This window comes from Passer montanus, unplaced genomic scaffold, assembly GCF_014805655.1.
Source record: "Passer montanus isolate IOZ18808 unplaced genomic scaffold, ASM1480565v1 scaffold21, whole genome shotgun sequence".
NCBI classification, from domain to species: domain Eukaryota; kingdom Metazoa; phylum Chordata; class Aves; order Passeriformes; family Passeridae; genus Passer; species Passer montanus.
Window position 1 is genome coordinate 5,381,402 of NW_024366703.1, and position 14,720 is coordinate 5,396,121.

General features: G+C 47.1%; 1 protein-coding gene across 4 annotated transcripts in view; it reads left to right on the top strand.

The window, feature by feature from the left end:
- ENTPD1 (ectonucleoside triphosphate diphosphohydrolase 1) overlaps positions 1-10,078 on the top strand; it is a 30,174-nt gene extending 20,096 nt beyond the window's left edge. For all 4 annotated transcript variants that reach the window (XM_039709158.1, XM_039709156.1, XM_039709157.1 and 1 more), the window contains 9 exons: positions 1,930-2,063; positions 2,438-2,555; positions 3,765-3,915; positions 4,762-4,921; positions 5,567-5,803; positions 6,286-6,546; positions 7,524-7,643; positions 7,825-7,962; positions 8,106-10,078. In XM_039709158.1, coding sequence (XP_039565092.1) covers positions 1,950-2,063; positions 2,438-2,555; positions 3,765-3,915; positions 4,762-4,921; positions 5,567-5,803; positions 6,286-6,546; positions 7,524-7,643; positions 7,825-7,962; positions 8,106-8,312 — 1,506 coding nt within the window. In that variant the 5' untranslated portion in view covers positions 1,930-1,949 and the 3' untranslated portion in view covers positions 8,313-10,078. The remainder of the gene's footprint in view (positions 1-1,929; positions 2,064-2,437; positions 2,556-3,764; positions 3,916-4,761; positions 4,922-5,566; positions 5,804-6,285; positions 6,547-7,523; positions 7,644-7,824; positions 7,963-8,105) is intronic.
- The last annotated feature ends 4,642 nt before the right edge of the window (positions 10,079-14,720 follow it).

Below are 14,720 nucleotides of genomic sequence, written 5' to 3' on the forward strand. Positions count from 1 at the left end.
ATCATTATGCCTCTGCCTTCGGACAAGGATTTCTAGTTCATAATTGGGATGGTCCATTACAGTGAGAACAATGCTCCTGCTTTGCTGCCAATGCTGGCACTTTCAGAGTGTGGCTGCTGAAAAGATACAGCAGGCTGACAATACCCATCACAACTGGAAATCTGAAAATCTTAGAACTTGTGCAAAGTCACAGATCCTTCATTCCTATGACTGCAAACATGTAACAAATTCATTCATGGTTGTCTCTGGACAAGACCTCAGAGGAAGGGTGGCAATAATTACGTGGATGTGCTGTGCAACTGTCAGCAGCAGTTTCAGTTTTCAGGCACACTAACGTCATATCTATACTGTGCAGCTAATTTTACATTATAGCATCTGCTTTAATTCATTTCCCTAGGGTTAAAATAATATTTTTCTACAGACATGCTCAGTGCTATCATAACCTGAGCCAACTACTCTCTCCAATAAGAAGGAAGGTCTGTCTCCCAGCTGTCATACTCTGCTGTTTTTAATCACTTCAAGCCCTGAGTTCTGGGTGTTTTTGAATAGAGTTGGATAAAATGCATTCTTACTTTCTACTGTCTGGTATGCGCACTAGGCTATTTTTCTAAGCTGCATTCTTGGAGATATTGGCAAGCGTGCTGGCCCTCTAATAGGCACTCACAAGCGAGCATTACAAGCTTCCAAATTTCACAGTTAACCTCAGCAGATTTACGCAGAGGGAACACAGAGCTCTGGGTCAGTGTTACACTCCCAATGGGCCTGTCTGGGGCATCTTCAAAGCTAGCTCCACTGGCACTTTTAGGTTCCATTTTCTCTAAGAAGGTAAGAAGCTGTTATTTGTCTACAGTTAGAGATTTCCAGAGGTGTGTTGCTTCTTTTCACTTGGGCTAAATTCTGAGAATAATCTGAGGATTTAAGGTCATCTGTAAGGTCAGGTAACACTATATAGTTCTGGAACCTGGGACTGCCTCTCACATAAAACCAGAGCAGTTAGAAGCTGACCCTGTTCAGAACTTCAATGCTTTTCATATTTGCATGCATGATATGAAGTGCCAGGATGGATTTGGGGCATTAATCTGGGTCTGGAGGTCTGGAGACCTCTGGAACTCAAGTTCTGGCATGCAGGTCCAGAGCAGGTTCTCTCAGGGTGTGACAATAGTTGATGTGGTTGCCTGCACTGGGGTATTGCCATCTGGAATGACTGTAATGTATTCTAAACATCTCCTGGAGTGTTTGTGTAAAAGGAGAAGAGAAACAATTTCCCATGTGAGTCAGATGATCAGTGTTTTTGAGTATGGAGCACCACTGTTGGTGGAAATGGATTTCATGTCACAGTGGGAGCTCATATGTCCTCTGGAGTTATTTGTTTATTTTAAATGTTGACTTTACATCAAAGTTATAAATCTGGAAACTACGCTGATACCCTTTCTAGAGCTTCATGTAATAAGATGGTATTTTATTAAACAGTTGCAAAACTGGCCAAGTCTAAGTTGTGAAATGAGGTTTGACTGTGGGATACATGAAGGATTATCCAAAGCAGAAAAATGTGAAAGATGGCATCATGCTAGCCACTAACAGGTGCAACTATATGTATATTGGTTCTGAAAGCTCAGATGACATACTGGTTGTGAATGATTTTCATCAGCCACAATTTTTCATACAGAATTCTATTGCTAACCATGCATGTTAAATCACAAAAATCTTAATTTGTTAGATAGGTTATCCCAAATATGCCTGTAACATTTAAGGAAGTGGAGTGGTACAAGTTCTGCAAAGATTTATCATCCTGTGCCAATTCTGCAAACACAGACCATTCATAACCTGGTGGGAAAAGGCAGATATTCATAGGGAAAAATGCCAAAAGACATGCCTTTGGGGTGAGGAAAGATGGGCTACTGGGATACTAACATCCTTTTTCTGCTCTAGTCACAGGTACCAAACCAAAGATGTCCTCAACAAGAATGATTCTACTCATCCTGGGATTCCTCTCTGCTTTGGCTGTAATTGCTTTAATTGCTGTAGCAGTGACCCAAAACCAGCCACTTCCGAAGAATATTAAGGTATTACAAGCTGGTACCCTTAGAGGAAAACAAGCTGGGGGGTTAGGTGTCCAAAGTGCTCACAGACATGTTGCTGCCCTTGCTGGCTCTGGCCTTGCTCTTTTTCTGGCTCCATGCACCTCAACATCTTGTTTTACATCTTGTGTAAAACCAGTTACACTTCACAGGGAATCATGGCTTAGGTAACCTGTCCCAGTTTCCCAGCTTCTCTGCTCCTGTTTCCTTTGCTGAGAGTTCTGCACTGAAGCCCTACTGAGCGGAGCAATGGCACACACTCCCTGCTGCCAGGCAGAGGGGCTGTGTGTGCCTGCTCCCCCGTGTGTGGAGGCCAGCACGGTGCCTCAGGTGTGACACGGGCTCTGCTCTGCCCGCAGTATGGGATCGTGCTGGATGCGGGATCATCCCACACCAACCTCTACGTGTACGAGTGGCCAGCAGAGAAGGAGAACGACACCGGGGTGGTGAAGCAGGTGGAGGTGTGCAAAGTTGAAGGTAAGAGGAGAAAAAGCAGCTGGGGAAGGGGTGTGGGATGAAGAAAAGATAATGTAATAAAAGGGTGAGGGAGGAGAAATCTAGAGAAAGAGGCCAATTGTAGAAACAGTGTTACACCTGTGAGATAATGTATCTTGCTGCTTTCCATGGGGAGCTGTATGTGCATGACCTTCCTGGGGGAAAAAAAATGGATCCTCTTTTCCCTTTGTTTTCAGGATGCTTGGAATTAATTGCTTTTTGGAAAGAACTACACCAAAGAATGTACTTGAATAAATAAAATGTCTGCATGCACTCTTGCTGAAGTGCTGATGAAAGCAATGAGAGGGGAGAGCATGGTTTGCTCTTTTTCAAGGCTTCTGTGCAAGCTGTGCATAGGGATTGTGGCTTAAGGTTGCTCAATTTATGCATGTCATGGCGCTTTTAAAATTCTATTTAATTGCTGTGTAGATACTGTGTGGTTTAGGAAGGCATAAATGAAGCCCAGGGGTGCACACAACAAGAAATAGCACAGACCATCATGGATGGATCTCTGCATTCTGAGATGTTGTCAGACCTGCCTGGGGTCTTTTCAGGCCTCTGCAGTGCAGGGGAGAGCAATACTGTTATCAAGCTGCTGTGATAGCTGCTCAGGGCTGCAGCATCCCGCATCACAAGCAGCACACTGAGCATACAGCAAGCTGGAGCAAATGGGGCTTCACTGCTGCCATGCAGGCACTGGTCCTGGGGCAGTCCAGGGAACCAGGGGACACATGGCAGAGAGGGACAATGATTTTTTCCTTTCCACAATAGCTGCAAAACACCCAGTGTTGTAGTGTGAGTAGAAAGTACACAAACAAATGACAGCATCTGCCCCCAGAGGAGCCAGCATGGAAGGGTCAGGGATTTTCAGGCGCAGATCCAGGGTACACCCAGGCAGACTCAGAGAAGAGACTGCAGATGTTCAGGGCATGTGAAAGAAATGGCTTGTCTCAGCCCTCACTGCTAGTTCACAGCCTGCTTTGCAGAGAAAGGGTGGCAGATCCTGGGCACTGTGACCACCCACTACGTGCATTGGGCTTAGCTGGTGCTGTAGGATTTCTAAAGCTCTTCAGAAATGGGATGGTTGAATTTGATTGTGCTGCCTGTGACACAGTTTAACACACCCGCTCATGGCAGCGTTCTGGGGTTATGCTTGGAGTCTGAACTACAAAGCATCTGTACTTCTTGCAGGCCCTGGGATCTCAGGTTACTCCCATGCCACAGAGAAGGCAGGTCCCTCTCTGGCACAGTGCCTACAACAAGCAAAAGAGGTGATTCCCTCAGCACAGCACAAAGAGACACCCGTCTACCTCGGAGCAACTGCTGGCATGCGGCTTCTCAGGTACTGCAGGGCCTGTCCCCTTCTCCTGCAGCACTGCACCTGGGATTGCCATGGATGTGCCGGGGGGGCCTTTGGGGGACAGTCCTTAGACACTGCCAGCTCACACTGTCCCAGATAGCCTCCTCTGCTGCTGCCCTCTCTGGGCCCCGAGTCCCCTGGACTTTTCCATTGCTTCCCCACTCACCCCAACTCTCCATCATCTCCTGCATCCACATGCAGCACAGAGACACCAGGGGATCAGCAGTGCCCAAGCTGATGCCCTGACATCCCCATAATAAAGGGATGCTCAAACATCCCCACAGTCTGGTATTAGGCCTAGATTTTGAGCCCAAATATGTGGCAAGTCCCCACAGAGGGCCATCAGAGGCTAAGGTAATTTTATAATCACATCCTCCTTTAATTACAATTTGTGATTTTCAGGAGGGTGACCCAAACCTCTCCTGGCTAGGACAGGGAACTGAATATATCTTTGGTATATATTGCTTGGGAAATCTTCCTGGGGATGTCTTCTGGATTTCTTCTCTAATGGTGACAGTAAAAAGTGAGAGAGGAGCCTCCACAGTGCAACTCCTGTGAGAATACATGCAACAGAACAAGAGCTCTGGTCTCTGCTCCAAGTACCTACTGCTCCAGCTGCAGGGCCTGTAAGTGTCAGAGTTGGTGGCAGCTGTGCTGTCAAGGTGTGACAGAGAGGACCATGGCCAGTTAGAATGACCACCATGGTCACACGAATGACCAACCTCTGATCATTGACACTTGGTGGGGAGCTGCAGCCTTCCTACTCAGAATAAAGCACATAGAGAGCTGTCAGCCAGAGCTACTCCATCCTTTTTTCTATTCACCCAGGTTGCAGAATGAAAGTGCAGCAGACAAAGTCTTGTCCTCAGTAGGAAACACACTACGCTCAGCTCCCTTCAACTTCCAGGGTGCCAGAATCATCACTGGTCAGGAAGAAGGAGCCTATGGATGGATCACCATTAACTACCTTCTGGGCAATTTCAAGCAGGTAGCACATCTATAGCAGGACATTTGAATCATTGGATTGCAGCACTTTGTAAGTCCTGCCTTGCAAGAAGGTGTCACAGGCACTCTCTTCCCTTGTAAGCATTTACCAGGGATCAGGAAGCTGCACATCTTGCCTCAGCAGTTGCTGTGAGTACATCCTGATATTTAGTGGTATCAGGATGCACCACTATAATTAGGCTTCAAGCACTGAAATAAAACACCAGTGTCTTCAATAATTTTGCTTGGGTACAGCATCCTTCTCGCTTCCTGATCTACAATACAATACTTTCTGAAAAGTTTGACTATGGTTCTTTGCTGTTGAGCTTATAAATCTTCTGAGAGCTGAAACAGTAAGTGGACTGGGGGGAAAGTGGGACTTTTTTCTCATAACAATAGTATTAGATTTCATATTCTTTGCCCTCCTGCAAACATGTGGACATGGTCCATCTTCTGTATTTACAAGCTTTCATTTTTCTTATGTCTTGTTCCAGCTCCCACCTCATGCCCCCTCCAGGACTTCCCATGTTTCCTGTGTTCTGTGCTTCAGCTTCTCTCCTCATAGTTCTTTCTCTTTTTAATTTCTCCAAAATAAATCTTCTCCATGCCCAATATATCTGATTTACTTTGATTTTTTTTCCCCCCCAAGTCTGGCTGGAAAAAGCTTCTACACTCCCTGAAATCCTCAAGTGAGACATCAGGAGCACTAGACCTTGGAGGAGCCTCCACACAGATTACCTTTGTATCAAAGGAACTCACTCCTGAGTCCCCAGAGAACCAGCTCTACTTCCGTCTCTATGGCAAGGATTACCAAGTGTACACACACAGCTTTCTCTGCTATGGGAAGGACCAGGCTCTGCAGCAGAAACTGGCCAGGGATCTACAGGCAAGTACATCTACATGTCTAATTGAACAATCCTGGGCTCTCCCAGCTTTGGGATACTGGTGCTGTAAAAGTTGCTGCATCCCAGCTCTCCTATTAGTCTGGAATAGGGAAATGTCATTGTTCTCCATTCAAACCACCAATTTGAGATGCCTTGATTCTTGGGCATGGGTAGCACGAGAACTGCATTTAACTGAAGTACTCAGGGGAGGTGACATTTTACCATCTCTGAGAAACCCAAATCAGCAGCACAGCTTCACAAACTGTGACTTAAAATAATTTGTCCAGGGTCCTGCAGGGTCCAGGCTGTGGCAGCACCCACATCTTCCCCTGTACAGGCAGTGCCTTAAGCCATCCTTATCCCTTTGACCTGATGTGTGCACCTGGATGTGATGTACTGTGACAAGTGCCACCCCTCCTTGTGTCTTTCCCAGGGTGTTATTCTAGAGCAAAGTATAACAGCTTGGATTGATTTTTACTTTCAGACCGTGGAGAACAGCACTCTCCCCGACCCATGCTTTCACAAGGGTTATGAGAGGACTATAAATATTAGTGACTTCTTCAAAAACCCTTGCACATCAGACAAGAAAAAGGAATTATCTTTCAGCCAGCTGTACATAAAGGGAGAGGGGGACTATCAAAAGTGCCGAGAAAACATCCAGAAACTCTTCGACAAAAGCAATTGTCCTTACTCCAGTTGCTCCTTCAATGGGATATACCTACCTCCATTACAAGGGGACTTTGGGGTGAGTCTTCACTCATTCTTCAACTATCTGTCATCCAGAATGTTAGAAGAGCAGAAATTCAGAGTAATGCTAGAGTGCATTTTTCATGACTGAGGCAGGAAATCATTTACAAGATGGCTTTTTGGATATGAAAGCAGTGCTGCACTTGCTGTGAGGACAGACATGTTAACAGCTACCCCAGTAAATACTGCCAACCAGTACTGCACTGCTCCCATTCTAACCCATCTCCTTGGGGTGCTGTGATTACTGACTTTTTAAGCTGTCCAGCACCAGGGGCAGGAGAGTCTGCTGCAGGCAGGAACACTGCTCCTGCAAACCTTGTCTCCTGAGGTCAGCGGTGGCATCACACCTGAAATTCACCCAGCAGTGTCTGAGTGCTACTGAAACCAGTCACCTATCTGCCTCCCAGACATGATGAGACAGTGCACACTCTGAACACACATTATGTGTGACACCATGCTGACCATCAGTCCTAGAGCTGCAAAGAGCTGCTCAGTGATTGTGAGGTTTTCTTTCCAGGGAACTGCTAATACAATCTTGCCCTGTTCCTAAGATGCCTCCTACCTATCAGCTACTGGCCATGGTCAGAAATGGGGTTTCTGGACCTTGGATTATATGATGGGGCTCTGTACAATCCTTTCAGACCACCATCTCTGCTCTTTGAGGTGATATTGGCTGCGCACCCATCTCACTCAGTTGCCAAAATGGGATCATGGTTGTGATGGCAATCAGTGTTCACTGTGTGCCACTGGCACATGTAAAGGACAGAGCTCACAGAAGTTCTTCAGGATATCATAATTCCTACCTCCATCTCTCAGCAGCTCTGAGATGTATGCCTCAAAATTACATCAGTCTTGAAAACATTTCTGCTCTTGTATGTGTGATGTTGTTTCTTATATTTCTGTATATATAAACAAACTCATTTTCTTTTGTGGGATTTGTGGCCTAGTCAGATTAAAAGAATCTTTCTCCTTCAGGCTTTTTCTGCTTTCTATTTTGTGATGAACTTTTTGAACCTGACCAGTGAACCAAACCCCCTTGCCCTGAACAAAGTGACCAGCACCATTGAGAGCTTCTGTGCCCGTCCTTGGCAAGAGGTGAGCTGTGCTTGTTGCAGTAGACTGGGGCTGCTGATACTTTTCTGTGGGATAAATGGCTGGGATTAATTTCCAGAGCAAGATGGGGAAGATCCCCCCAGCACCTGCAGGGGATGCTCAGGCACAAGCTGGAGCAGTGGGAAGGTGTGTTTAACAGTCTGGTGATTTCCTCCTTCCCTAGGTGAAGACAGCATATCACCACATCAAAGAAAAGTACTTGAGTGAATATTGCTTCTCTGGAGCCTACATCCTCTCTCTCCTGGAAAATGGCTATGAGTTCACTGAAAACAACTGGCAAACGATCCACTTCCTTGGAAAGGTGTGTTTCTTGGTGGGGAGAGCTCTGCCCCAGCAGGTCTCTGCAGCCTCTGCTGCACAGCCTGGCCCTTGATCCCAAGGGTGCCACGGCTCAGGCAATGCCCCAAGCAGCCTCCCAGCACTGATCCTGCTCTTCTGTTTCAGATTGGCAGCAGTGATGCAGGTTGGACCCTGGGCTACATGCTGAACCTGACCAACATGATCCCTGCAGAGGAGCCAGCCGGGCCCCCTCTGTCCCACGGCAGCTACGTGGGGCTGATGGTGCTGTGCTCCCTTGTGCTGGTGTCTGTGCTCCTGTTTGCCTGGCTTCTCTTCCACAAGCCCAAGTGCCTGCAGAAGGGGATTGTTTAGGAAGAACCTGAAGGCGAGAGGAGCCATGTCATCCCGGCTGCTCAGGGCTAGGAGACCCCCGCAGAGGAGGCTGCACTGCAGAGTCCCTCTCACTGAAGCTTCTGACTGTACAACAAGGGCATTTATTTCTTTTGAATCACACTTGCACTGACAGATGTTGGGACATCAGGCTCGCCACCTTCTCTGCCAAGGACAGACAAGCTCGTGTCCCCTCCTTGAGTGGGTCATACTTTCATTCAAGGAAACTGCTGCTTGTTGGTTTCTGCCTTGTGCACAGCATTATAAAGAGAAAAGTGGCAGCAATCTTTGGGAGCCAGTGCTCCTGGAAGGGTTATCTCAGGGTCACACATCCCACTGAGCTCTTGGGAGCTATCACACACAGGATGATCCTGCTCCTTCTCTGTTGAAGCTATTCCCAAGAGCCCTTTCTGCACCAGCACACCTCTGCTCACCTCCCTGCGCCCTGAGCTCTAACAGCCCCACAGCTGGGTACAGCTCTTGCACCTGGCTGGCCCCTGAAGGTGGGTCAGGCTCCCAAATGCCACTCTGGGAAAAGAAGGGATGAGGATGAAGAAACTGAGCATGCTTGTGGTCATCAGCCCTTAGCTGGGCTCTGTCAGCTGTCAGCTCCTTTTGAAAGGTGGCAAAATGCCTTTTTCCCATGTCTTCCTGATGTTGTTGCTGGACCAAAGCTGGCTCACTGTTGCACTGAGCCATTCCCATGTCCCTAAGGTACATCAAGCCACAAGTTCCCAACCAGACATTGCTGCTTTTTGTAGGAAGAGCTTGTATTGGCCCAGGTTCCTTGGCCAGTAGTGATTTTCTATGCCTGCAGGGACTCCGGTGTGATCAGTGTGCCCTCAGGTATAACCCACTAAAGCAATCCAGGGTCACTGTGCTGATAACACAGCAGCCTCCAATCCAGGGAAAGTGGTTATTAGATAATGTTCCTGTAGGTAGCTGGCAGCAGTTAACCAGCATGAGTATGCACAGATTGAACCACTCTTTCTATCAGCAAAATTAGTGAAGATTTGCCTTTCCTTTCCCTCATAGCACAGGCTTACCCTATGGCCACAAGACCCAGGGTTTGTTCGTGCACATACTGCAGCCCACACAACTAGGATGATGCCACTGATTGAGTTCATTAATCACTTTCTTCCATTTTTCCATTTCTTGGTCCAAAAAAGAGAGAGGTAAGTCAGAAATCCGTTTTTGTAAAAACACTCAGAAACCACTGGTGCCTGTCTACCTCCCACAAAATCTCAGAAATCTCTTCTCCTAATGACCTGTAAATGTGGAGGCAAAAAGAAAGCAGAGAGGAAGGCATAGAAAAGACACACCTTGTTCCCCAAGCAGAGGTGTAGGCAGTGTGGAGGGGGTCAGGATGTGCAACCCCAACAATGCCTTCTCCTTTAGGCAAGCACAGACACAGAGCTCTCCCAGTCTGTCCCTCTGCATAGTTCAGGCCAGAAAATGTCACCCAGTTATTTCTACTTCATGCCTGGAAGTAGAAGCCCTAATATACGGAAGAACCTAAAGGTAAGGGGAGAATCTACCCTGTCCTAAGATCTTTGAGCAGATCACTGTTCTTCCAAAAACCTGTGTCTTATTTTTGGTCTGAATTAGGTGGCTTCAGCTTCTGTTGGATCTTGTTCTGTCCATTTCCAAAAGACTGAGTAACTCTGCTATTAAAATCCCCTTTTCCTTGGTGGTGCTTGCAAGTTGTCATTATATCATATTAAATAGATTGGTTTTCAGTCTGTAAAGTAGTCTCTGCTGACCTGACTTGCATCTCTCGACTCCATTTCTTTTAAAAGCTTTATATCTTTCTGAAACTTGGACACCAAAGTTTTCAGCAGGTACTTGAGTCACTGGTTTTGAGCTATGCTTTATGTTACCCATTCATATATCTCTGGTCCAGGTCTGTTCACTTAACAGAAGTTTTTAGGCTTTTGAGTCCACCTGGACTGTTGCAACTCGGTCTTTTTTCCCAGTCATGGCATTTCAGAACAGCCTCTGTCTCACACCCTACATCGTCTCTCAATATGAGCCATTTTTCCTTCTGAGTGGTTCCACTGAAACACATATTATTCCAAGAATATTGCCCCAAGCAGATTATCCAGTTCAATCTGCAAATGACCTTTCACCTGCTATGAGTCCACTGACCAGTTTTTGTTTATCTGCAAATCCACTGCGACGTCGGAATTCAGCTAGGGATGCTGCCTTCCTTCTGTTGTTTGCAAAGATAGGTAGATGAGAGATGAACAGCAGGTTTGTCTGGAAGGCATGTGGGAGAAACGTGTGCTCAGAGCTGCTTCTGCTGCCCAGCCAGCCCCATCTGCAGCAGAGCCCACCACATGCCACCTTCCTTGCATACGGGGCCTTTGCAGCAGAGCACATGCCCTGGAGAAGCTCCCTGGATGAGCTGGTGCATCCATCCTTCCCATGAACAGCATGGAAACCTGCAGAGTGGCAGCTCCTCTCCTGAGACCTCCCTGGGAATCTGGCAGCTGCTCAGCGGTGTCCATGATGAGAACTGGCAGATCCATTAGGACGTGTCAGAAATTGATGCAAAAACTTCATGTGGAAGTTGGTGTGGAAAGAAAGCTTGTTCCAGTCTGCTCTTGTCCCTGCTAAGAATTTATGTCAAATATCTGAGGTTTTACAATGTTTTGTATCTTCATTGCTAGTCCCATAGTATTAATACTGTTAGCTCCTGATTCTGGAGCCAGGTGAGCAGTTGGCATCTTCACTTGCTCCCCCTGTCTTAATTATCTCACTTTTTGGTTTGAGTTTTGGGTTTTTTTAAGCTTTAAATATGACTTGAGTGCAACCAAAAGGGCCCAAACCATGATAAATGCAAAATATGGTACAATATTTTTAAACCTTATGACTTTTAGATCCCATTCATAAACCAATCTCTCCAGGATAAGCACTTCTAAGGTGACCACATGGCAGTTGAGCAGCCTGAGGCTCCAGGAATTGATTGACTGAAGGCATCCTGTCAGGGTGAGACCATTGTATGTCACTGCCTGGTAGTGAACATTCACAGAATGGCCTATGATTGTTTTCTCTACATTTTTCCTGTTATTGCAGGACTTTTTTCATGGAGGCTACTCAAAATCCTTAGTCAAAGAGCTCAAGTTTATGAACATTCATTTCTTTGCTTCTGTGTTGCATCTGATCCAGCTGTATTCAACTCAAATGTGTGTTCCACAGCCACCCAACATGTACATGAAGACCATTAATGATAGTGGAGGGAGTTTCCAAATATGCCAGTAATAATGTATCATTTCTCTTGTTAATACAGTTGATCTGCCTCACTGATAATTATCTGTGCCTTATTTCTAATTTGACAGCTTCTGGCTTTAATTTCTAGACACTTCTGCTTTACCATTTTGCTTTTCCTGGGTAAAGCATCTTTTAACATCACATGTTCTGTCTATCACATATTTACTCACTATTCAGCTCTGCTGCACTGCCAAGAATCCAGACCTTGGTGTCTCCTGAAGAGAGAGCTCTCCTGGGCTCCTAGGAAGCTCTGAGATGTGCTGCAGCAAGGTGGTGGGATGAGCGTCTCTGGTTTGGGTTCAAATGTTGATTGGTCCATTTTTGGGGAGGTTCCTTGCAGAGGGAGTTGATAGCTTTGCAGGGTGCAAGAGCAGCCTGTTCTTGCTGGGACTGATGACCTCCATGAGCTCTGCTATATTCAGCTGAGTGTCAAGTGAGGGGCAAAGCTATTGGAACTTGTCAGAAGAGAGCCCAGGTACCTGCAGCATCCTCACCTCTTGCAGGAAAACTGCTCCCCACCGCAGGCTCTGAGTACCTTTCACTCTCCTCCCTGCCTCTCCTCTGTGCACAGATTTCTCCAGCCCTACAGCAAAGCACAGTGGGGCCTCCACTTGGAAGGAAGCTCTCAGAGGTGGGGCCATCACCTCTGCACTGCAAGGCTGATTTGAAGTGCTGGCGCTGGCCAGGGCTTTCCAGTTTCTCCCAGAGCAGTTCTGGGCCGGATGTGTGCCCCTTCATGCTCCACCCCAGTTCTTCCCATGCTCCGTGCCAGGCAGGATGTGCAGGCTCTGCAGGGCTGCCAGCTTTGACACAGGCTCAACAGCCTGTTCAGGAGGGACTGGGGAGAGCACACTGAGGACAGCAGTCCCTGCCACCCAGGCCATGTGTTTTCTTTCTGTGGCCTAGCCCTGAAGAAATGGATCTTTGTTTTGATGCACACACAAGCCTCTGTATGCTTATCATAATAAAGACTTCTGAACTGACGCCAGAAAAGTTTTCATGCTGTTTTCAAGACGATGGGAGTTTGCCAGAAGTGGAATGGAGCTTCTGGCACTAAACATGGAAAAGTCCTGCGATGTGATTTCCTCTCTTGCCAGTTCCCTGATGCTCTCCCAGGTCAGCTCTGAAGATCCCAGTGGATGGGTAGCATCCCCTCCTGGTAGAGAAATGCACTGTGGTCTTTCCCAGGCTCTGAGCACCTCACACAGGTTGCCCCACTCCTGGGAAGGCTGCTAGTGCCCAAACCACATCTTCCTTTGCCTTAGCTTCATCCTGACCTCCTCAAAGCAGTTCGTTCTCCCAAGCTGTGAACAGGACAGAAGCAGTCCTCTCTTCTCATTTTCCCTCTCCCTCCCCCAGGCAGCCCCACTGGCATCATGCTGGCACTGCAGCTCACCTTCCCAGCCCCCCAGCCAGGTGAAGGACAGTGGGCCTGTGGCCCTTGCTCACAGGGCTGCGTGTCTCCGTGCACAGCCACAGTCACAGCTCTGCCAAGGCAAACAATGCTTGTCACAGTTGTTATTTTTCTTCCAGCATGAACTCCCCACAGTTTGCTCATTCTTATGGCTATTAGCTTGAACTTTCCTCAGATTTTCCAATCTTCCTCTGTTAACAATATGGCCAGAACTAAAGTGAACCCATCAGATGCAGTCTTTCCATGGCCAGTTCCAGCAGAATCAGCTCCTTGCTGCCTGTGCCCATCAGCAATGCAACGGTGGGGAGACAGGGCTTGCATTCACATTCCTCTCACTCTCACCACAGTGGCACAGAGCATTCCTTCTCCCCTTCTTTCTCCCACTGCCTCAAGGTCTCTTCATTTTTGAACATCTGGGTGGGGGGTGGGGGAGTGTGTGATCCATCCCAGATGTATTAGCCGTATTTTCCAAATGAAGTTTTTATTTTCCTTCCTTCACTGTTTCTAAGTCCTAACATCTTCTATTGTTTGTTTCTGCTTTCATTGGTGTTTTCAAACATGTCCAAATGTATTATTTTCATTTTTCTAAAATTTGTAAACGCCATGCTAGGTCAGATCAAACAGGCAGCACATTGGTACTCATCTCCAGCTGTGTGGTGGGCAAGGATTTAGAGGGATAGTTAGGGAAACAGCATAATCCTTTTCTTCTACCCATCAGGAGCTTAGGAAATTTGTGATCAAACGATTACTTCAAGATCTGATAACTGTGGGTGACCCTGTTCTCTATGAATTCATCTTATCCTCTTTTGCACTCATTTAACTTTCAGGTTTGATGATGTAATTTCATGGTGTCTTTTGTGCAAAACTCTTTCCTTTTGTATGCTTCAGACCTGCTGCCTGATGACAGGCTGCCTCCATCCCTGTGCTATGGATAACACTGACTAACTCTCCAGACCTAGTAGTGTGTGAGATGTGTTCTCCACCCACATGAGATTTTACCCATAGCTCCTTTTTAGGCTCTAATGCTCTGGCATTTCTTTTTTTATTGTTGTTTCTCATATCAGTGTTGCTTGCCTCCGTAAGAAAGTGAGAGTTTTCCTCATGTGTCCCTTGGCAGAACTGCAGTTCCAGCTCTGCCACTACTGTCCCAAGCTACTGAAAGCAGCCTAGGAAGGGAAAGGGGAGGGTGAAACAGGCCAAACATGGGGCTTGCACCATTCTTCTATAGCCTTGCCTAGCACTCTCTGGCTGCCAAGTAGCACTGGGTAGTGCTGGAAACCTGCCCACGACTCTTTCACATGGCCTTCATTGCTGGAGCCTGGGGAAAGAGCAGCTCCACAGGAACCCAGCAGCCCTGGGAGCAGGGATGTGAAGGAGGTGAAGGCATTCCCCACTGCTGTTGTGGGCTGCCAGCTTTGTAAAATACCACCAGACACGTCTTGCTGTAGAGACAAGCACTGTCCTACCATACCCATGCTCTCCATGCCACGGCTTCAGCTACTTTGCCTGGGTTGTTGGCATGTGCTGGGAGAAGCTATCACCTCCAGCACTGACTCTTGTTAGCTAGCTACAGATGGGTGCAATGCCATTCCTGCTCCTGAATATGTGTTGCTTTCAGACTGGTTGACAAGCAGGGATGTGGGGGGATGAGGTTTACCTAGGAGAAGGTAACAATATGTTACTGTTATCTTTATGTATGTATA